General features: G+C 35.2%; 1 protein-coding gene across 1 annotated transcript; it reads right to left on the bottom strand.

Moving 5' to 3' along the window:
• Positions 1–76: 76 nt before the first annotated feature.
• Positions 77–25,524, bottom strand: LOC127880089 (protein lifeguard 4-like). Its single transcript, XM_052427321.1, has 8 exons — positions 25,405–25,524; positions 16,056–16,169; positions 15,556–15,664; positions 4,394–4,499; positions 4,105–4,138; positions 3,538–3,655; positions 2,707–2,752; positions 77–1,841 (listed from the first exon to the last, which is right to left on the bottom strand). Exons 2-8 carry the CDS (start codon positions 16,144–16,146, stop codon positions 1,638–1,640), a joined length of 708 nt encoding a protein of 235 aa, XP_052283281.1. The 5' UTR covers positions 16,147–16,169; positions 25,405–25,524; the 3' UTR covers positions 77–1,637.
• Between the last annotated feature and the right edge of the window lie 3 nt (positions 25,525–25,527).

The raw sequence follows: 25,527 nt of genomic DNA, 5'->3' as shown, positions 1-25,527 counted from the left end.
TATAGGGCCGGTAAGAGAAGGAATTCTATAACCTTTTTAGGAAGTTTCCTCCAATTTCTAAGTCAATAAAACAACATTGAAAATTGTATTATTTAATAAATAAGCAAACATTTCTTCAACAATTAACCCTTTCCATGAATTGAATAACAACAGCAACAATACAATCTGATTGAGCATTGCAAATAACCAAGAATTAAGTATTGCATACTATAAAAGTATATTAAATTTGTGCATTTGTGTAAGTACATTTTAAAACGTTATGAAAAAGTATATACAAAAACATGCATTTGAAAACCTCCCCAAAAATGATAGCGAAAAAAGTAGATTTACATAGTGCCCACGAATTTGGTATGCATAATGATTTCATTAGTTGTGCTTTTAAAGGTTAAGACAAGGCTTCTAGCAGAAGTTTATAGTATGTGGACAAGTGAAGGATAAAAATATACTTTGTTACATCAATATGCTGTTGAATTAATTTACTCCTCATAATAGAACTTTATATGAATTTTTACATAAACAATATTAAAAATTAAGAACAAGTGCAACAAATATGACCATGAATGTGACACCATGTTCCTGAAATAAACAATGACAATTAACACGAGATTTATACATGAAAAAAATCACAGCTTAACATAACCTGGTTTCAACAATAAACCTTCCATAAACACACCAATCATGTATTACAATTACCTAAAATAAAAGATGAACAATGTCTTAGCTAGCAGGTTGTCTATAGCTTGATAAATTTAATTTGAATTAATTATTATGACATCAAAAACAACTTGAAAAATTAAATTGTCAAAAATTTGTGTAACTTTTGAAAAACTGAAACCACAACAACAAAGTTTTAGTCACTTTCTAATGTATACTTTGATATTGCAATGTTAATGACATTTTCTTTGTAAATTCATTCAATGACGCAAAGCAGGAAATGAATATCTTTCTATCAGGTCCAAATGATTAAATAATAAATATACAAAAATTACAGTGAGTTGTAACCACTCAGCAATCACAGCATGTTTAAGGAATAGACTTTCGGACAAACACCAGACCACGAAACAAACAATTCAATTATTTAAATATTAAATGATGGTGCTGATAAATGAGAGGAAACATAATGGAATCATTTGTAAAATAATAAAGCCATGTGATTTGCAGACAATCATATCAAATTAAAAGATGCTTAACATTCAAAGATTCTAAATATTTTCAATATTAACAAAGCTAAATGTGTTAGCTAGCAAGTACATATTAGCATGACGGATAAGTACCTGAAAAAGTTGTGTTCTTTTTTAAATAAATTGGAAACAAATTAAAGTGCACATGTTCATATTAAAGCATCTCTTGTGAAACAAAATAAATATTTTTAAAATAATAAATATTCCAGTAGAAAGCGATGTATTTCATACTTTATTTAATCCTCTATTGTAAAGTCCATGTAAAAAAATCTTAGATACAAAGACAAATACAGATATTTTTGTATTTAAATGAGCCTCGATCTGTGAAAGAGCACAAGCTAATCTGGGACTGCACAGGCTAATCTGGGACGACACTTTCCACACATGCATTTAACCCCCTTTTCACAGAGCAAGGCTCAAATGTTAATTCCACCACCCCACACACCCTCTCATCCATCAGTTGCGTCGGTCTCCAAGTATACGGAGAATGTGCAGGAAGAGATTGAGGATGTCGAGGTACAGGTTGATGGCAGCCAGCATGTACTCCTCGGGGGACAGCTTGTGCATCATCATGTATGTGTCAAAGACGATGAACAGCGAGAACAGTAGCGCCCCTCCCACCGAGATGGCCTTGTCTATCAGCTCAGTAGGGAAGAAGATCTGCAACACAAGGTTTTACTGCAACAATAGAAGAAAAACTGCCCCGCCCTCTGGTACTGGCAGCAATGAACCAGAACCGTTTTTGAACTTGGTGGAGAATTGTTGATTAGAAAATAGTTTCTGACAAAGTTTCATCAAGATTGGGCTGTAACACAGGGTTGGTTGGGAAATTAACATTGGTTGATGCGAATAATTTGAAATTTCATTATAGATGAAACAATAAGTGATTATAAAGACCATGATGGTGTGACTGTCATACAATAGTTCTCCAAAGACAAAAATAATTATAACCAGGCAAAAATACATATTCTACAATCTACATGATTTTAGCACTCAATGACAAAAATGTGTAAACAAGCGATGTGTTTGTGATACACTATGTCCCCATATATATATGACCTTTGACCTTGAAGGATGACCTTGACCACTCAAAATGTGCAGCTCCACGAGATACACATGCATGCCAAATATCAAGTTGCTAGCTTCAATATTGCAAAAGTGTACATTAAATGAGCGATTTTGACCCATATATTTGACCTTAAAGGATGACCTTGACCTTTCACCACTCAAAATGTGCAGCTCCATGAGATACACATGCATGTCAAATATGAAGTTGCTATCTTCAATATTGCAAGTTATGGCAAATGTTAAAGTTGGGGCAAACAAACAAACCAACGGACAGGGTAAAAACAATATGTCCCCCACTATAGTGGTGGGGGACATAAAAAACAGCTGCAAAAGTTGACCACCCAAAATGAAGTAACTAGAATTTAAGTTTTACATTCTGATATATAATCAACAAAAATGTTGATAATATCGCAACAATCATAATGCTTGAGCTAAATTACAAACTTGTGTAGTATACCTGTAAAATCATGGCCAAGATCAGCACCCAGAGGCAGGCAAACAATCTGAAAAGGATAACATACTTTGACCTCTCTCTCTTTTACGCTTTAATAAACACAAGTTTTCTGACAGATTTCATGTGCTGTTCTTTATAAGCGGTAGCTTATACATGTAGTATGAAATGCAGCAAATAAGAGCTTAATTTTGGTTAAAATTAAGGTATGATTGGTATATGCAACATGGCTTATTATCCGCCACCATAGACGGAGGGATAATGTTTTGGCGTTGTCCGTCCGTCCGGAGCCATATCTTGGAAGTGCTTTGGCGGATTTCATTGAAACTTGGTATGAGTATATATATGGATAAGAGGATGATACACGCCAAATGGCATTGTACACCATCTGTTAATAACAGAGTTATAGCCCTTTGTATCTTGAAAAAATGCTTTTTTGAGTGTCAAATATAACACTTTTGTTCCCAGAAGCATATTGGCGGGGGATATCAATTAAACGAATTTGCTTGGTTTCAATAGGTATGAAAAGTATGAAAACAAACAAGGGTGATGCACTTACGATAAAACGTGTACATAAAAAGTTCAACTTGATCTTTTTATTGTCATTATTTTGCAAGTAAGTGAACACGAGTTGTTTTTTAAATGGCATTTCCAGGGTCAGTGGTGTTAGAAAGTGCCAAGGTAAAGATTTTACAAGCATGGTCATGAAGCAATTTTATACACTGGCCAAGTGATGTTACATAGTGACCAAGTAGTGACGTTACAAAGTGGCCAGGTAATGAGGTTATAAAGTGGTCAAAGATGTAACAACAGAGTGTGCAGAAGGTGGGTACTCACCCCGCCCCCCAGGAGCTGAAGTCCCTCTTACTCTGCAAGGTGTACACGGTGAGCGCTGCTGTCACCCCAAGTGTGAGGACTACTGCCTCCAACACAACCAGCTTGTCATACATTGTCACTGCAAGTGGTAAACTACGATAAACAGCCTTTCCTCAATGCGATAAATGTAATACTTTTATACACAATAGAAAATAGACCATTTAAATACAAAAGCACTTGGCTTTGTCAATCATAATTAACTGAAACTGAAATACAGTTGTTTGATGGAGTTTTAACTAGTTAAAGAGAGCAAAAGTGTTCAATGGATCGATGGAAACTTCACAGAGTCAATTTCATGTTAAAGTAGCTGTAAAATGAAACTATAACCAAAAACTTGGGAATTTTAACTGATTCATATCAATAACCACGAACTATGTGGTTCTAATATGTGAAAACAAAAAGATTTTTTGTCAAATTCTAAAAGACAGAAACACTTTTTTTTAAACATTAGTACAACTTTGTAGGCCGTTCATGTTTCTAAGATTCAAATTCGTAATGAATGCTTTAAGATTTGGTTAAAATACTTACCAACAACTCCTACTGTGTAAGCTTCCATTAGTGTCTGAGATAAAAAATAAATATATATACAAATTAAGTAATCATTTTAGGAATCCAATAGTGAGGTTTACAAATTAAGTCAGTGAACTGAAATAATTTGATATCTTGTCAAAAACGTTCTTATTGATATATTCTTCACATGTTCTTAAAAAGTCTTAGTTGCTTCAACTTCATAGCAAATAGGATATCACAATATCATTGAAAATGCATCACAACTTGCATCCGCAAAGTTTTATATTGACAATCAACTTCCACTTACAAACGCAGCAAGGAGGATGTAGTTTGTGGGGGTCTCTTGTCGTTTCAGCATCAGTGGAAACATGATAGCCAATGTACCAAACAGTGCCACAAACATCATCCAGTTGCTGCAGTGAAATTAAAATCATGTTCTACAAAAAAGCAATAACTGCACACAGCTATTTTTCAAAATGCAAATACATATAGATCGAACAAAATAATAATTAGATAAAAGGGATACTTTAAGGATATGTGGGTCCGTGTATAAACCGTCTTTCCGTTTATCGCCTTGAATTCAACACAACTAAACATGAAAGCCAACACATATTAGTTCATATTCCGATTTTCTATACCGTTATCACATAGTATTGGTCTTCCTCAAAGTATCGTGCCTTTAACAAAAAACCTTCAAGAAGTGCTGGAAAGTTAACGTTTTTTTCTCTCAATTTTTAGAAGTTGTTATATATTTGATGGTTATCCAGGACTATTAGGACAGTCATTCTCATGATTGCCGGTGTTCGTTGGAAAGGTCATGTTTATTCCAGGGTGATTCTATGATTTTTAATTACTCAACACACAATCATGTTAGTTTGTTTATGGATTCATAGTAGCTTTATCAAACGTTTTATATGCCGCTTATTTTTGAATAAAATGTAAAAATATTTTAAGAACAACATGAGCAAGAATTTATTTTTTTCCATCAAGTAACTTTTTTAGAACAAGCAAATGCGCATAGTAACAAATTTTAGCAACCTATCAGAAAGGTCGATACAATGAGACAAATATACATGAAACAGATAACAATAGGGAGCTAAGTCTAGCCAGTATTTTGTAAAAAAATTGCCGATTTAAATGCAGTTTTTGTTGTTATGTCCAAGAATACACATTTAACTATAGATTGACATGTGACTGACACATGCGTGTTTTTGTATTTGTGCACTTCCATAATTCGCATGCATTCATTAAGAGGACCGATACCACGGTGTATAACCATATCAGTCCCCCTCTCGGATGAAAACGCTATATCGGTACCCTTCTCGGATGCGGTACCGGTCATTTTCGGATAAAACATGGTTTTGTGTTGATGGTCATCAACAAAACAACAATTTATTGTTAAAAAGGGACACGGGATATTCAAGGTAAGTATTGCACGGAACATTAGAACCATACTGCTTTGTAGTTACATGTTTAATTTATTTGCTTCTTTAGTGATTAATTATATATGAGCGACACACAAAGGGATGTCCAGCTATTGAATATGAGTTTTATTATTTGTAAATGTGTTTTGCGTGTATAAACATCTGATCGCCTTTATTAAATTAGTTGTATGAAATAATGGTATATATGGTTTAAATCGAAAACAGACCCTTGACATTGTCAAAAATATTGAACATCTGTCTAATTTCTGTTTGTACGAAGTACGGGTATCCCTCTCCAATGTGTGATTAAACCTCACAGGAAACCTCTCGGATGGAGTTGGTCTATTGAAAACACCAACTGATAATTCGTTTTAAATATCAATTATTTAAAAATTATTGTAAATTTTGATTTTAATTATAACAATATTTTAAGCGTTGCAAAATTTAGCAAATCATTATAACACGTTATTTAAGGTTTAAGGTGGTACAAATCGGTATCTGCAAAGCAGGTTTTGACTTAAAAAAAAACTGTTTCAGTTGAAAAAAACTGTTTCAGTTACAAAACCCGAAATTTTCAGAGGCTGTAGGTCGGCATTTTTATCTATAAATGAGTGCTCAAAACCAATTTTAAACATCAAAAGAAGCCCACATTAGGCAAATGCATACACTGGTAAGACATCCCTTGCAAACACACTGTTGGCAATCTTATTCTGCATGATACTTGATTGAACATCACACTTGATTGAACATCTCACCAAATACATGTAACCAAGTCCATGCTTATAACATGTACGATAGGTGTGAACTCTCACTTCCTGATGTTTTCCTTAAAAAGCATGACTATGCGCAGAAATAATGATTACGTGCATATGTTTTTGTAGAGAAATGTGATGTTATAAATGTAAGACAAGGAATACCAATGAGGGTCGGTTGGGCAATCAGGAACACAACATTTTTGTGTATGCCTTAACCTGAATTGGGTTATTAGCTCGTATTTTTTTGTGAATGCCACTGACTGTATTTCTGATTTAAGCGTACATGAATTCACAGATAATCTGACATGGGGAATCGGTGTGAATGCATATTTGGAATTGCCAAATATCGCGTTCAATATTTATTCCATAAGTAATTGACTGTACATAGCTTGCTAACGCTGGCATATAAACAAACGGTAACAATACATTTGCTCTCCAACTAGTGGTAATTTCTGTGATATACTTATTTTGAGTGTATATGTTTAATTCAGCCACTTTCATAGAACTTTTTAATATAAAATTATAAACACAATGATTCCCTGTGCAATTACTCTGCGAAAACAAAACTAAACCGACCATTTAATTTTTCTATTTCGTTTTAATAATAGCAGACACAGTCGTGCCAACTGAAATTATTATATTTTATTTTTTAGGAAGATTGTCTTCGCATCTTTGGGTTCAGCCAAACTGGCAACTCGAGCGATTACTCGGCATATCTGCATGTGTGTAAATTATGGAGTCAGATACATTGTTCTCGGCTGCAAGCGGAGAAACGACGGAGTCATTTCTACCGCGTTTGCTAATACAGATCCATGATCCGTATTAGCAAACGCGGACAGTCCGATCGTGTTTGCGGCAGAAGAGGCTGGGAGCACAATTTCAAAGGAACCTTTGCAATATAGTTTGTTATTAGACCTTAACACTTATACACAACTTAAAACGACAAAGCTTTCTTCAAATCGACTCGCAGTTAGATTGTAAGGTGTGTGGAAAAATATATTCTTGATCGCACATTTACATGAACATGATTGTTCCCACTTGGGTGCACGTTATAACAACGAATATTTTGACAACGTTTTGTCACGTGAAGACACATTTAGACGTGTTTACATAAACTATTGTGAAGCGTGTGCGAAAGGATTTAATTATAAAACTGATTAAAATGACCAATCTAAAACTCATATGGCAGAATGTAAAACATATCACTGTACAACTTTCTCATTTTTATTCAAAAGTCGATGCAGAAGTAAAATATTTACTGGCGATACCGGCATATAGGCAGGTTTTAAATGTGAAACATGTAGCAAACTTTTAAAGCAAAGCGATACTTTGCAGAGCTTCGCCTTAAACACAAAGAAGGTGACAATGTGTATCAATGTAAAGTTTGTGGAAACACCTTCCATCACCACAGTTAACTGTATTGCCATAGAAAAAAGACACTACGGTATTAAATAAAGTTAAAGGTAAAACAAAAGTGCTGCGCCTCTTTAACCGCTGAATTTAAGTGTTCAGTGTCACTTCATTATAATTTAAGATGTTGATATTTTTAATGTGCTTTAATAATGTTTATTTACAATAATGATTTTGTTTGGTAAAACAATTTTGGGATCACCAATTTGCAGCTAAAATATAGTGGTCTATATATCCCTAGCAATTGAAATGACTTGCGTTGTATAAGCGTTCACTCAAAAATATATACATTGAATGTATTATTTTTATGTTGTTAATGCCAAAATTTGTTTGTTGATTTCGTGGGAATTCATACAATGTATACTTTACAGTATTTTTTTTCTAACGGAGCGTGTTATACACCCCCATATCTTAATATGTCGCTCATGTTCAGTTAAACAATTTGATGTTGAGATGGTATGATTATATAAATACTATTTGCTTTCATTGGAGCAGGCTTACATAAGGTAATGCGCCTTGTTATTTGTTTTTGTTTTGTTTAAAGGTGTTTATCAAGTCAATCACCGTAATGGTCTGATGTTCTATTGTGTTGAATAAAAATTAAACGTTTCTTGTTAAAAAAAAAATAAACGTCTTTATTAAAGTGTAATTTACTTTCCTTATTATCTGCTTTTTTATTCCCCGCCAAAAGCAGATGGATATTGTTTTTTGGTGTTGTCCGTCCATTCGTCCGGAGCTGTTTGTGAGTAACTGCTGCATGAAATTTCAAGAAACGTACATTACATAATGTGAATCAGAATACTGCTGTGGTGCACGCGTAAATGAATTTGCATTATCGTTTTTCGGTGGGTTCTAGACAAGTTTTGCTAGGATGAATCTGACATGTCACAGCAAAAGGCCTTTAATTTATAGAACTTAAGTGATTTGTTTTTCATTTTTTATGCGTGTTATTACCATAGTCCTGTGGTGAGAACACGCGTTTTTGTTTGATTTACAGTTCTAAGTAAATAAAAATCTTTTGCATAGTCAATCATTTTAGGCGGAGGATGTTTATTTGTTAACATTTGCCTAATGATCATACTTTTCAGACAATGAATTTCCGCTTAATATACTGCTATGGGCGATAGATGTATTTCCCCATGCATAACTTCCACTACATCATCAACAAGATTTTATTAAGTATATATTACTACTATTGTAAACTAATTAATATAACAGTAATTGTAATGGTTTGAAACAAGACAACATACTAATCAATTGCTTTATAAACACAGAAGTATACATTGTTAACCGTTTAAAAGGGCATATTGACAGAATATCTACTATACGAAGGCATGTATTTTACTAAAAATCCAAATTTTTGCGAATTATATTACTATAGATAATACTTTATTGATATAATCTTAAACAAGATGTGTTTGTGAAACACTATGTCCCCCTATATGACGTTTGACCTTGAAGGATGACCTTGACCCTTAACCACTCAAAATGTGCAGCTCCATGAGATACACATGCATGTCAAATATAAAATTGCTAGCTTCAATATTGCAATAGTGACATTACATGAGCAATTTTGACCCATATATTTGACCTTTCACCACTCAAAATGTGCAGCTCCATGAGATACATATGCATGCCAAATATCAAGTTGCTATCTTCCATATTGCAAAAGTTATTGCAAATGTTAAAGTTGGCGCAAACCAACAGACCAACAGACAGGGCAAAAACAATATGTCCCCCACTACTATAGTGGGGGACATAAAAAGTAAATATAACGTTTGCCTCAATGCTCAAATACTTGTTTTTAAAGAATCTTTAAAAGTGGTGTGTGTTTTAAGGGGTGACGGAAAACTACAACGGGCGAGGCATGGTATGGTATTGCGCAAGGGGGGGTTAGAATGTTAGGGTTAGGGTTTGGGTTAGTGTTAGGGGTCGGGTTAGGGTTTGGGTTAGCCTAAACCCAACCCTAACCCGACCCCTAACCCTTACCCTAACCCTTTTTTGGGGTTATCACCCCTGACCATGCCTCGCCCGTTGTAGTTTTCCGTCTCCCGTGTTTTAAGTGATTAAATAGTAAATACTTTAAATTCATTGAATAATTCATGAAATTAAATATTGTATTTCGTCGCACTTGTGGTGTAAGCGCACGGGGTGACATCCTCTTGCAACGCCAGAGGACTTTGATACGTCTGATCTTTTTGACTGCCTCTGCTTTTCGCGTCTTCTTTCTGACAAATCAAATGTATTGTCCCTGCAAATGCATAATGTGTTGTATTTATATTTAAAATGTTTTGGTAAAATTGACATTGGCACGAATTAGCTTGAATGGTGTGTAACTTATAAATAAGCCACTTCATTTAATATCCAGATAAACCGGGTTCGAGTACACCTAGCGATCGTCAATTCATTGCTGTTTTTCTATACATTACACATTTCTTTTTTTTTTCTTTTTTTTTATAGAAGCATAATCGAATCTTAATCATTAAACGTCTGCCTACCTGACCGAAAGCTGTTTTGTGACCTCATCTATAGGTTCACAAGGTGGACATGAACATTTTGATAAATTGGTCTGCAACTTATTAGATGGATACAGGTAAGAACCCAGTGCGAATCCGTTGCAGTAGCTGTCTGGGATGTCCTACGTCGCTTTGCTTGATGAAGCCGAAACGCAGATGGTTTTTTCATCTTTAAAGTGATCGCGATATGAACATTGATATATATTTAGAGAGTGATATTTAAGTAACTTCGCAGTTGTTACTTAAATCGCTTACTTATATATGTATAAACTATACAATAATTGCAATGTTTTTAATTCAGCAGAGAAATATGACAGTTTACGTGAATACACAAACTTCTGTTAGTGAATCGAATCCGAGAGGTTGCCTGTGCGCTGCAAACCCGTAAAAGAAAGGGATACATGTGCTTCGTACAAACCAAAAATGACTATTTTCTGAACATTTTACATACATTCCATTTATAAATATATGAATTTTAAATATTCCTTAGTTATAACTGATTTTCCTCTAATATACATTTTAAGCCTAAGTGTAGTGTTGCGAATAGAAATTCATATTAACAACACAACGATGCGATAGTCAACAGTGCAACGTGAAACTGTGAGGCTTATATCTTAAGTCCCTTTAAAAGAAAAGTAAAACAAAGTACATACAAACATAAGTCAATTATTGTTATGTTCCGTGCAATCCTTACTTTTGACGTACTGCGTTTCCTTTAAGATCAAAGACACTAGTTAGGTGACACCTCTCCATCACAGAATCATGTTTTTATCCTAGAATAACCGGTACCGCATCCGAGAGGGGTACCGATATAGCGTTTCATCCGAGAGGGGGGCCGATATGATTATACACCGTGGATACTACGGATGGACATGCTTATAGTCGAAACAAAACAAAGAACAAACAGAAAATGAACCTCTTTATAACCTTTTTGGTTGAACTAATTATAACACAAATTACAAAATGTATTTCCCTGTTCATATTTCGTTTCATTCACTATATAACGAAAATCAATGATTAAAACTTGAAACAGATTGCTTGGTCTCGTTTTTCGGTTTAAAATTACGGTAAACGAAACACGAAAAACGAGTTAAACACGTTTATATACAGAATACCTGGTAGTTTACTTTGACTTAAGCACATATACATCTCATCGTCATAAACATACATATTTGTGGTTGGGATGCGTTTCAATTAAATAACAAACATACATAATAATGTGGCTGGGAACGCGATTTTGACTATTCCGGCGCTGACGTCGTTTCCGAGAAAAACGACTTTAAGGTGTGACTACCGTTTCACGTATTTTGTTAACCAATTTTTTTGCCATAAACAAATAGTTTTATTTTGAAGGAGAAACTTCAGCAAGATTGTTGAGTACAGGCAATACAAATTTAACGTTTTTCTTTTGATTTCTATGGTTTATTTTTTTTTTTTACCTTATATGTGTTTAGCATTCTGTAATTAAATAAGATTATCCTATGCAAAGTAATTATGTATATAAAGAAAAATGTTATTATGTTACAGGATGGACAACAGTTAACTAAAACGCTCTTGATGAAGCAGTAATGCCAAGGAAGGGATAAGCATTTAACCAGCTTAGTTAATCCTTGTTTTGGTGACGAAAATTAATAATATAAATTAGTTATTATTACAAACATAATTGTATTAATTTCATAATTAATAAAATACATGTATTCAATACATGTATGATCAAGTAATTAAAAAGCATGATACTTAATATTTATTTTTTAATTTAGAACATTTACTATGCTCAGTTCTCTGTGCATTTTCGGGGGGGTTCAGAGTGAATTCTGAACAAAACAATAATATTTTAATTGAAAATATAAATTGATTAATAATTGTTTGTTATTTTCACACATACCGGTAGGCCTATCCAGTTTGAAAAGAAAAATATCGATGGAGAAAAAGATTGCATATCATATTGATTGTAATTGCAATAAATTGTGGACAAGTTGGTGGTCTCCATTGTGTGATGTATTTTTACGTGTTTGTAGAAGGTGGCTTATAAGGAATCAATCATTTATATATTTTTTATTACTTATAAATACACTGTATTGCATGCCTTGTTTGTGTTCTAAAAATATCAATAATACTGTTGAAGTTCATATTGACATAATTATGTGATGTAAATTATGTGTTCATGTTGTGTATGTTGTTTTTTTATACTGGTAAACAAACATTTTGTTGTGTTTAGTTCAATCTATGGTGACGTGTGGCATTAAATATGTAGTGCTTATTGCTTTAATTTTGTTTTAGTTGAAAGGCATGTTTTTGAACCCCTTCAAATGCAATGAGTGAATTTTGTTTTCTATCTACACTTGTGCTAAGTTTAATAATTAATATATTGACTATAAATTAATTGTTGATAACAAATATCATGTTTATGCAATTGCCAATTTACTGTTTCCATAGCAACTGTTAACTTAAAAAATGTTTTCTCATTCATTTGATCTATCCTGGAACAATTTATATATATATATATATATATATATATATATATATATATATATATGTATATATATATATATATATATATATATATATATATATATATATATATATATATATATATATATATATATATATATATATATATAATGGCAGATGCACAACACACATTGTATCATGAGCAATTATTCTTTTTTGTGTCAAGTTGGCAGCTGTACAAAATGTTCAATTTCTGAATACATTCCTATTTCCAGAAAATGTGCATACATTTTTAATATAATGAATATCAGAATATGTGTACCATGAGTAAGTAATTAAAATACATTATATTCATATCTGTTTAAAGAATGAAAAAAGCCCCAGATTATTGCTTAATATATAAATTCAATTATTGGTGAACAATTCCCCTGAGAGCATTAATTGCCTCATGAAGCCCTGTCATTGCACACACTGTGCGTCCTTGTGGACTCTCGTACCATGCAAGTCTTGCATCCAACCAGTTGTAAAAATATATCGACAACAACAGAACTCTCACAACTATTAAATCGTTTAATTTTGTCCATTAACCAAAACGTGAAAAGGTCCCTTTAAAGTTTAATGTCTTCCACTTGCAAATTGAATGAGTTCAATACACTGTCAGATCTTACATCATGAATAACTTACAGGTTTCATGGTTATCTGTTAGCCTGGTGCCAGTAGATTTAAGCCCAGGAAACTCAATTTCAAAAGTTGTTTACAGTTGGGCTAAAAAGCAGGGCAACTAGCTTTTTCAAAGCTTAAACAACTGATTCCAATTAAACATACATGTAGAATACCAATTGGCGACTGTGGATCAATTAGGCCTAGGAAATGATTCAATTCCGGCTCACAACAAGATATGATGCATTAAAAGTCTGTCATGACGGCCAAATTGTTGCTCAATAATTTAAAGAAAATAGATAAAGTATAAGATACACATAACACAACATGTACATGATTCTAGGCTTGTTATTCTTTAGCAAGGCAACCAAAATTGTAAATATGGTTGCCAGTGCACAACTAATTGCGAAAAAAAGAGACATATTGTTGTTATTTTGTCTTAGTTATCTCTATAACATAAATATGTGGTTAAACAGTGCACACACATCTCAACCTGTGCTTTAAGACACACTCTTTATAAATTTGAATGGGTTGTGTTCATTTCAAACTTGTGATATAAAAAGCTGTAACATAATTTTTAAAACTGAGTTGCGTCTAAGATTATGCAAAAGAGAACAACTTCAGTGCCTTAAGCGCTTTGATTGTTTTTGTTCCGGTTATAAGAAAATCGGAATATGAACTAATATACGTTGATTTTTGTTTTTCATTGTGTAGAATGCAAAATGAACAAGAGTGCCAAACTGTCACAAGATACGCCCGTTTTAAGACTTTGGACAACTTGATAACTTTACCATGACCCATATTTGAACTTGACCTACATATCATCTAGACACAACTTCTGACCAAAGTTGGTGAAGATCTGATGAAAACTACTTCAATTAGAGAGCAGACACCATGCTAAATGCTTGAAATGCACTACGGGACCTCGTGACCTAGTTTTTAACCTGGCAAGACCCATATTTGAACTTGACCTACATGTAGATATTGTCTAGACACAACTTCTGACCAAAGTTGGTGAAGATCGGATGAAAACTACTTCAATTAGAGAGCACTTGCTAAATGCTTGAAATGGTTTAAGTGACCCTGTGACCTAGTTTTTGACCTGGAATGACCCATATTCCAACTTGACCTAAATACTGTCTAGATACAACTTCTGACCAAGTTTGGTGAAGATTGGATGAAAACTACTTCAATTAGAGAGTGGACACCATGCTAAATGCTTGAAATGCACTAAGTGACCCTGTGACCTAGTTTTTGACCCAGCATGACCCATATTCGAACTTGACCTAGATATTGTCTAGATACAACTTCTGACCAAGTTTGGTGAAGATCGGATGAATACAATTTGAATTAGAGTCCGGACAAAGTGGCGCCGTTGAAAATGCACTAATTGAGCCTATGACCTAGTTTTTGACCCGGCATGACCCATATTCGAACTTGGCCTATATATCAACTAGATGCAACTGCTGACCAAGTTTGGTTGGATGAAAACTACTTCAATTAGAGAGTGGACACCATGCTAAATGCTTGAAATGCACTAAGTGACCCTGTGACCTAGTTTTTGACCCAGCATGACCCATATTCGAACTTGACCTAGATATTGTCTAGATACAACTTCTGACCAAGTTTGGTGAAGATCGGATGAATACAATTTGAATTAGAGTCCGGACAAAGTGGTGCCGTTGAAAATGCACTAATTGACCCTATGACCTAGTTTTTGACCCGGCATGACCCATATTCGAACTTGGCCTATATATCAACTAGATGCAACTGCTGACCAAGTTTGGTGAAGATCGGATGAATACAATTTGAAATAGAGTCCGGACAAAGTGGCCCCTTTGAAAATGCACTTATTGACCCTATGACCTAGTTTTTGACCCGGCATGACCCATATTCGAACTTGGCCTAGATATCAACTAGATGCAACTGCTGACCAAGTTTGGTGAAGATCGGATGAATACAATTTGAATTAGAGTCCGGACAAAGTGATGCCTTCCGCCCGCCGCCCGCCGCCCGCCCGCCCCGCCCGCCGCCAAGGGGTTTCACATAATACGTCCCGTATTTATACGGGCGTATAAAAAGCAAGACAGTATAAACATGAACCTATGTGAACATAATTCAGTTGTTTGCCTTGACCTGAATGAAATTTAATTGCAATATATCATAAAATTAACAGTACTACACTGTGAACATAAGTTAACAAATGTATGTTTAGTTTTTAATTACACACTAAGCTTTAACTAGTTTCTTTACTTGGTTTGTACGAAGTTTTTGATGCCTTCATGCATCATGAAGATGAATCCAACCAAGGAGGTCAGCAACAGCTGGGAAGTGAGGATGCCATATACCTTGCGGAGAAACCCTGAAAAGAATAAACCGTCAGAAGACATCTTTAAATAACAATTATTGTCATCTTCAAATTACAATTGACGAAATGAGTGATAACTTACCAGCTATATTTTAAGTAAAAATGTTCACTTTTACCTATGTTCAGTACTACAGATATCAGAAGGTTTTTTGTGCTTACTTTCACAATTACTGATATGCATCATCAGCTGATGGGGATCAGTAGAGTAAGTACAGACTGCTTTGAAAATAAAATGTGTTGCACAAAACTTTATCTTCAAGACAGAAATTATTCACCTTAAGAAAATAACCACTTTATAAATTGCAATAATTGTAATAAATTGCTCAACTTAGCATAAACGACTTACATGGATAAAGTAAACATACAGAACAAAACCAATGTTTACCCATTCTGATTGTGATGTGGGCTGTTGCCACATTGCTGCCATACATGAAGTCATCCACAATGGAAGGCTCTTTAATTGCTGTCTTTGACATGTTGTTTTACTTTGTATAAACCACTGAAATGAAGGAGAAATTTTACTTTCTTTAAATTTAAAAATGAGGGTCATGATCTATATATTGAAGTTGCTCACCTGACACCTGAATGTGTTAGGCGGCAAGGAAATAAGTTTCACTTGCTTGGATTCGTCGAAAAAACACACAAGAGGGCTAAGATGGCCCTTGTTCGCTCACCTGAGAGGAGTCGGTTCATTCAATCTTTACCTTAATGTCAAACTTGACCTAGATATTGACCAGACAAACATCCTGGTCAAGTTTCATCATTATTGCACCAAAACTCTGGCGTAGGAAGTGTTTTTGTTTTTGTAAGATTTGAAATGGTGACCTATATTTTGAGTTGACCCCCCTTACCAAACATCAAACTTTGCTTACAAGGATTGTGTATAATATAATGAAAATTTGGACAATCTAAGGGCAATAATTATGGCATTAATTATGCGATTTTGCTCATCATCAAACTTGACTGAGATCTTTCAGCAACTTTGATAAAGAATGCTTGAGAAATGTGAATGCTAGAGTGTTTACAAACCAAATGTGGACGGACAGACAGCGGACAAAGACCAATCCTAAAACCTCACCTGAGCAATCAGGTGAGCTAATAAGTGTGTTTCACCGATCTGAGCCATTTTCCAACTTGTGCAAGAAATCAATAAAACCAATGTATTGACTAAGTTTCACAATGATTAGGCAAAATATGTGACTTCTATAGTGTTCGATCACAAGGTTTCTCTATATAGTCACATAAGGAAAACTGCCCCACCCCCCTGGCAGCCATGTTTATTGATCCATCGGGACCATTTGCAAACTCATCTGAGATATATATAAAACCAATCATTTCACCAAGTTTCATGATGATTGGGCAAAAAATGTGACTTCTAGAGTGTTCACAAGCTATTTTTTACTATATAAATATAAGAAAACTGCCCCCCCGGCAGCCATGTTATTCAACTGACCAGAACCATTTTCCAACTCAACTCTCGTATCAAGGAAACAAATGTTCTGACCAAATTTCATGAAAATTGGGCAAAAAATGTGACTTCTAGAGTGTTCACATGTTTTCACTATATACATATAGAGAAAAATGCCCCGACCACTGGCGGCCATGTTTTTTCACCGATCTGGATCATTTTCGAACTTGTCCGAGAAATCAATAAAACCAATGTTTTGACCAACTTTTATGATGATTTGGCAAAAATTGGGACTTCTAGAGTGTTTACAAGGTTTCTCTATAGCCATATAAGGAAAACTGCCCCCGCCCACTGGCGACCATGTTTTTCAACAGACCGGAACCACTTTTGAACTCAACCAACATATCATTAAGACAGACATTTAGACAAAGTTACATGAAGATTGGGCATTAAATGTGACTTCAACAGTGTTTACAAGCTTTTTCTTTTTTTTGACCTAGTGACCTAGTTTTTGACCCAGCATGACCCAGTTTCGAACTCGATTGAGATATCATTGGGACAAATCTTCTGACCAAGTTTCATGAAGATCACACAATAAATGTGGCCTCTAAGAGTGTTTACGAACAAATGTGGACGGACAGATGACGGACAAAGACCGGTCACAAAAGCTCACCTGAGCAATCAGGTGAGCTAAAAAAAACATCCAACCTCGAATAAAAATTAACACATTAATGATACACACAACTACACTGTATTATTATGAAAACATTAATAATCAAAGGGGAGTAACTACTGTAAACTAAAATGCAATATTTAGAAGAGTTGTCTCGAATGTTACATGACCTTAATTCATGATTGTTTACAAGCTTTTTTACTATATAAATGTAAGGAAAACTGCCCTGTCCCTCCAGCAAACATGTTTTTCAACGGTCCGGAACCATTTTGAAACTTAACTCGCGTATCTAGGAAACAAAATTTCTGACAGTTTCATGAAAATTGGGCCAAAAATGTGACTGGCGGCCATGTTTTTTCACCAATCTGGACCATTTTTGAACTCGTTCGAGAAATCAATAAAACCAATGTTTTGACCAACTTTCATGATGATAGGGCAAAAATTGTGACTTCCAGAGTGTTTACAAGGTTTCTCTATAGACAAAAATGGAAAACTGTCCTGCCCACTGGCGGCCATGTTTTTCAACGGACCGGAACCACTTTTAAACTCAACCAACATAATATTAAGACAAACATTTTGACAAAGTTACATGAAGATTGGGCATGAAATGTGACTTCTACAATGTTAACAAGTTTTTCTTTTTTTTGACCTAGTGACCTTGTTTTTGACCCGGCACGACCCAGTTTCAAACTCGATCGAGATTTCATTGGGACGAAGCTTCTGACCAAGTTTTATGAAGATCGGACAATAAATGTGGCCTCTAGAGTGTTTACAAACAAATGTTAACGGACGGACGGACAAAGACCGGTCACAAAAGCTCACCTGAGCAATCAGGTGAGCTAAAAATTTACAGTTTTAAAAATGGTTATGAAAATAGGTGAAATTGTCTGTTTATTTCTGTAGCACCAGCTACAACAATTTGGTATTCAGTTTATTTAAAGGTTTTCATATCATCTGTGTGAGCAAGCCAGACCCTGCCATCCAGAGGAACCCCTCTTCGTGTACAAGCAATCAATCCCTTAAGGTTCTTGTGTGACGTGTCTTGTGTGGATAAGTTGCGTGGATAAGGCTATAAGCCATTGGGTGATGGACGTTTCGTGCCACTACCAGTTCGTGCCATTGATCTTTGTGTTGGAAGGCATTGGACGTTTTGTCCCACTGATAATACATAGGCGGATAGGTGTGAATAATACCGTATAGGTGTGAATCTTAACGGGAAACTTTCGCACCTTGGATTGTAACATCTGTTCAATGTTAAAACAACATTGTTTTATTTCAAGAATATTTATTCAGTTTAAAAGTACTCTGATTTCAAGATTTTTTTTAATATACTACATGAACAAAATGTTTAAGAGTCAATGTACATGCTTCATATAATACACTAACAATATCTAGATTGATTACTTAAATATATTCAAACATTTTCAATAAATTGACATTATATTCATTTCAAGAAACAAAAGAAAAACGAAACGTGATTTACTACATGATTGTATACTTTTTTATATTATACATTTACAATATCACAAGTGCATGAATGCATACAAACATTGTACATTTTAAAATGTTTCAATACGCATATACAAAAGTACACAAATATATTTAAAAAAATACAACAATATCAAAAGTAAATGCATACATACATTTTGAAATGTTTCAATACACATATACAAGAGTACATATAACAAGATGTGTTTGTGAAACACAATGTCCCCCTATATGATGTTTGACCTTGAAGGATGACCTTGACCTTGTGAAGGATGACCTTGACCTTTCACCACTCAAAATGTGCAGCTCCATGAGATACACATGCATGCCAAATATCAAGTTGCTATCTTCAATATTGCATAAGTATTCATAAAATAAGCGAATAGGGCCACATATATTTGACCTCTGACCTTGAAGGATGACCTTGACCTTTCACCACTCAAAATGTGCAGCTCCATGAGATGCACATGCATGCCAAATATCAAGTTGCTATCTTCAATATTGCAAAAGTATTTATAAAATAAGCGATTTGGGCCACATATGTTTGACCTCTGACCTTGAAGGATGACCTTGACCTTTGACCACTCAAAATGTGCAGCTCTATGAGATACACATGCATGCCAAATATCAAGTTGCTATCTTCCATATTGCAAAAGTATTCATAAAATGAGCGATTTTGGCCACATATATTTGACCTCTGACCTTGAAGGATGACCTTGACCTTTCACCACTCAAAATGTGCAGCTTCATGAGATGCACATGCATGCCAAATATGAAGTTGCTATCTTCAATATAGCAAAAGTTATTGCAAAATGTTAAAGTTGGCGCAAACAGACCAACAGACGATAGGGCAAAAACAATATGTCCCCCACTACTATAGTGGGGGACATAAAAATACAACAGCATACTATACTAAACATACACAAATCAGATAATGATATATATTGCATTGCAGAATATATACAAAAGTACAACAGCATACTATCCTATACATACACAAATCAGATAAACAATTTATTGCGTTGTAGAAGTCCTCATCAGTATGTTGTCATGGGTTGTGCCCGGTCCCAGCTCGGTGATATGGCTGCATGCTCTCAGCAGTTGAGTTGTTTACATCTCATCATCTTCGTATTTCTCCAAAAATCTCGAAGAGTCGCCCATGCATTCCTTTTAATATTTTCCAGTGTACTCGAGTCAGGGCGTGTTCCGACACCAGTCTCACACGACAGATGCTGCTATCTTTCACATACATCCCATGAGATGGCTTTATCTTCTTCTGACACTAACATTACATGCACAGTACACACAAGGTTATTCGCAAGCTTTGTGTTCAACTGACTTAATTTACTCTTTCAGTGTTAATTACACAGTTTGTATCACAATTAAAGAGGTGAGTTGTTTACTAATTGGTTACTTATTGGCCATTAAAAGCCTGTGTCGGTACATAAAAGGCCCGAGTTGGTAATTAATTGTTTACTAATTACTTAAAGGCACATACCGCTAATTGATAAATTTTGAGTTGATAGTTAAGCATAAGCTTTTCCTAAAAGTAAAAGACTGATCATTTTATTAGTTCTTTTTTTAATAAATTGTATTATTGTTAATTCATGATATATTATTATTTATGTATATAGTACATACACATGAAGCATAAAAAATAACAGCACTTCATGTTTTATATTTATTAAACATAATTACATACACAAGATGCATAAACAATAACAACACTTTGATTTATATTTATTGTACATAATGAACACATTTGTGTATACTAACAATAAATCATTTTATTTTTGTTATTTATAATTATCCCCACGCTTTTTGAAAAGCGTTGGGATATTGTGGTTATCTCCGCCGTCTGTCCGGTTGTCCGTCTGTCTGTCTTTCCGTCCTTTCGTCCGTCCTGGCCACTATCTCCTCCTACACTATACGCACTAGAACCTTGAAACTTACACACATGGTAGCCATGAGCATATGTGCGACCCTGCACTATTTGGAATTTTGATCTGACCCCTGGGTCAAAAGTTATGGGGGTTGGGGCGGGGCCGGGTCAGAGATTTTCACTCATTTTTTTAGGTTATTTAACTATAATTTCTTCATTTCTACATGGATTGTCTTCAAATTGATACCGAAACCTCTCTTATGACATTACGGTCAATCTCAACTATGCATGGCCCCATTACCAACCCTGGGGCGCCCCGCCCCCATAGGCCACACCCACCCAAAATTGCAGTTTTACTATATTTCTTCATTTATACACTGATTCACTTCAAATTGATACTGAACCTTTCTTATGACAATACGGTCAATCTCAGCTTTGCATGGCCCCATTACCAACCCTGGGGCACCCCGCCCACATAGGCCACGCCAACCCAAAATAGCCTTTTACTATAATTTCTTCATTTCTACACCAATTCACTTCAAATTGATACTGAACCACTCTGATGACAATACGGTCAATCTCAACTATGTATGGCCCCATTACCAACCCTGGAGCACCCCGCCCACATAGGCCACGCCCATCCAAAATTGCCTTTTTTACTATAATTTCTTCATTTCTACACCAATTCACTTCTAATTGATACTGAACTTCTCTTATGACAATACGGTCAATTTCAACTATGCATGACCCCATAACCAACCCTGTGGCGCCCCTGGGTCAAACATGCGGCGTGGGGATACGCGTCGGCCTCTGCCGCGCCATTTCTAGTTAACATTGACAGTGTCTTCCCCAGGCCATTTAAGCGCCCCTTCCATCCAACCAGTTTTCGTTTTCCGGCGCGCGTAAAGTGGTTTTGAAATAATGATATATACTATCAACTCATATTTCTTTTAATGACAACAAAGGCATATCACATATAATATAACATGCAGTTTTAAATATAGAAATAATTATTATGGTACTTGTCAAAGTACAAACATAAGTTAATTTATACATGTACACTTAACAGTGAAGTAAGTTGTCCCAAATTTGAAAACCTGAAAATTAGGACAAGGGTCTTAGAACCGAAGCCGCAGGAACCCAACAGGAATAAAGGGCAGAACCCCCCACCCCACCCAATGCCCTTACAAATTGTTCTTTGTTATAGTCTTTCCAATTGCAATTTCAGGTGAATACCATTCAAAATAATATAAACCACATCGTCCGAATTACCGTCCGCATGTGTATTTGTCATTGTATTTCTTCTATAAAGAACTCCGAAAATAAATTTAAATCAGCGAAAAATAATGTATCCGAAAACGACAGTCCGAAAAATTGTACGCCTTTGCACTTGAAATAAAATTTGCATATCGTTTGATTGCAAAAAATGAAAATCAGTAGCCTAGCAAGTACGTAATAAAAATACCATTTCGTGTACATTTTTTTCTTTACAATAGCATAGCTTGTGGGTAAAAAACAACTTAATCACCTTTTAATTTAAAACATCGATAATGGGCAGAAAGGTGTAACATCATCAACATTGAACTAATTATTTTATGATCATCCTTTTATTCAAATCGATAGTCGGTAGAAAGGTGTAAGGTGATCAGCTTAGAAATTATTTATTGTTGCGCTTCTTGTCATTTGTTTATCTTTAAATACGACGTTTGCCATCGGCCGCTATATTGTTGGCAGACGACAATGGTAACTGTGTCTGTGTTTAAATGACCCAGTAGTATGTGCGAACGAACTCAATGTTGATTAGCCAGCTACCACATGTGCTTCAACAACAATAAGGTAAAGCGATGTCTCATGTTCTGGTGCAGACCGGTTATTGTTTATTGTTCAATTTTCGAACACGTTCAATGAAACAAATAGAAAACTGTAGAAAACCAGTTTGGATTTAAATGGCGGATATTTTTAATGGAAATTTTCAAGATTTAAGCATTTTTGCAAATCAGAATTTTCTTGAGCCGAATTCTCAATATTTTCGCAAATGGCGAACGACAGCGCGAGCCCTGCTCTTATGACAATATGGTCAATCTCAACTATGCATGGCCCCATTACCAACTCTGGGGTGCCCCCCTGGGTCAAACATGTGGCGTGGGGATACGCGTCGGCCTCTGCCGCGCCATTTCTAGTTAACATTGACAGGGTCTTCCCCAGGCCATTTAAGCGCCCCTTGCCGGGGCGCTTGAATTTCGAAATCAGAGTCCCCGGGGCGCTTGAAATTTTCCGATCAGTGTATTCTTCAGTAAAAGAAAGTGGAGATTGTCCAAAAAAATCAAGGTTTCCCTATCAGTGTATCAATATTCCCTGTTTTAAAAGAGCACTCGGTACCTACTTTCACAAGTAATCGCCATAAACACCACATGGGGTAATGGATAATCCACTGATAAGAGAATAGCATGACGCGCGTATCGATTATTCTAGCCACATTACACGGTCATTTAAATGCTGACAAGGATGTATCTGGTAACTTTCCAGTCGTCAAACTGTGAAGTTCATCGTCCAATTGGTTACGTGAATGCTTATGAGGGCGGGGTTAACTATCGACCATTATTTTTGATTGACGTCGGGCATGAAGTAAGAGTTTATCGCAGCTTGATTAGCAAGAAGTTGTACCATTTGAGTAATATAAAACCGGTAATTCGTACAGTACAGAACATTAAAGACGGTTTCGGGCATCATCATCACACCTTTTTACTGTAAACAAGTGTTACCTATGACTCATAATTAATACGATAAATTAATTGCAAGTGGTAAACAATTAATTATTATAGCGAGTAAGTTGTGCAAATGACTCCCGGTTACAATTGTGTGATAACAATTTATCTAATTCCAGTACATGTAAATTTCAACATGTCCATTTATAGAACTGATTCACCTGGTTTTTTCTGACATTTATTCGACACGTTATGCGCTTTAACAAATTTTCCTTGAATTAATTACGCACACTTGTAAATGTTTCGTCCGATAATCTATAGTTAGAAGACTGATGATGGCAACCGGCCGTGATCCTCGTGGACAACGTGAATTTAATGCATAATTCCGTCAAAACATTTATTTGACTCGTAAAGTGTTTAAACAAATTATCGTTGAATTTATAACGCAACGGTTAATATTTGTTGAAATCTCAAATGGGAATAATTAAATTTGTAATCCGAAACCCATTCCCGTAAGTCGATGTTAACGCGTTTTTAATCCGAAACACACTTCCGAATGTAAATATTACCGCAACGTTAAATATTTTTGCTTCAAATTAGCAGTGCAAATTTATTTTGTGTCGAATCTTTTTCTCAATTAAAAAGAGCGCGAAAATTATGCAGCATGTACAACGTCGCGTCTATTGCATACAAATGGCGTGTATTGAGCGTTTTAACAAGCACACAACAGGTCAGGGGATTGACGCATATTCAGAGGCAATATTTCATCAAATCTATAAATAGTCACTTAAAAAATGGCAAGGTTTGTGTTAAAGAAATAACTGAAAGCTTTTATCGTTAATATTTACCAGAAAGAGATTGATAAAAACGGAATAAACGGGATTATCGGGTAATAAATAGAAACTTGAAAAATAGTAAGTATACAGTAATAGAGTCGGGTTGAAACGGATGTATTGGGGAATCGTTCGAGTCGGGATTTTACTATCTGTGCGGAAACAGTTTTAAAACAATTAAACAATATAAAAAATATATATTTTTAAATGACTGGGGGATTTTTTTGAAGAGTCATAGCGCACCAAATGACGTCTTTTGACGCTGTTTTTCTTTGAGTTATAACGCACCACAGAACGTGAATTGACACGTTAAATTAAAAAAAAATCAACGTCGGGAGGGGACACCCCTCACGAACCCACCCCCGATCGGCCCCGGGGCGCCTGAAAAAATTCCTGGGGAAGGCACTGATTGATGTAATTTTCTACATTAATATACACCCCAATATCATTCACACATCTACGGCATTATTCACACCTATCCGCCTATATTCACTGGGGCGAAACGTCTACACCTTTTCAACACAAATATCAGTGGCACGAACTGGTAGTGGCACGAAACGTCAATAAACGTCATTCGTATGACATTACTGTCTAGGAAAACATCATTTCAACATTACAATATGACTATGATTTTTTTTTTACAAAGAAATTACATTTATGCAATTATCAGTCACAGTAAAACCATAAAATCAATTGCGTACACGTAGTTTCTGTACAGTTAGAAACGAAAGAAATACCGACAAACCTTTGTAGTCTCTGTTTTTATTTTTAATGACATCAACAGGAAGTGCCGAAGAACACAAACATTATTGCGTGAATTGAAATAGTTCATATTGAAATTTATTATTTAAAACTGAAACTAAACAGA

Source organism: Dreissena polymorpha, chromosome 1 (genome assembly GCF_020536995.1).
Source record: "Dreissena polymorpha isolate Duluth1 chromosome 1, UMN_Dpol_1.0, whole genome shotgun sequence".
In the NCBI taxonomy this organism is placed as follows: domain Eukaryota; kingdom Metazoa; phylum Mollusca; class Bivalvia; order Myida; family Dreissenidae; genus Dreissena; species Dreissena polymorpha.
Note: the sequence above shows the minus strand (reverse complement) of the source record. Positions and strands in the feature narration are given on the sequence as shown.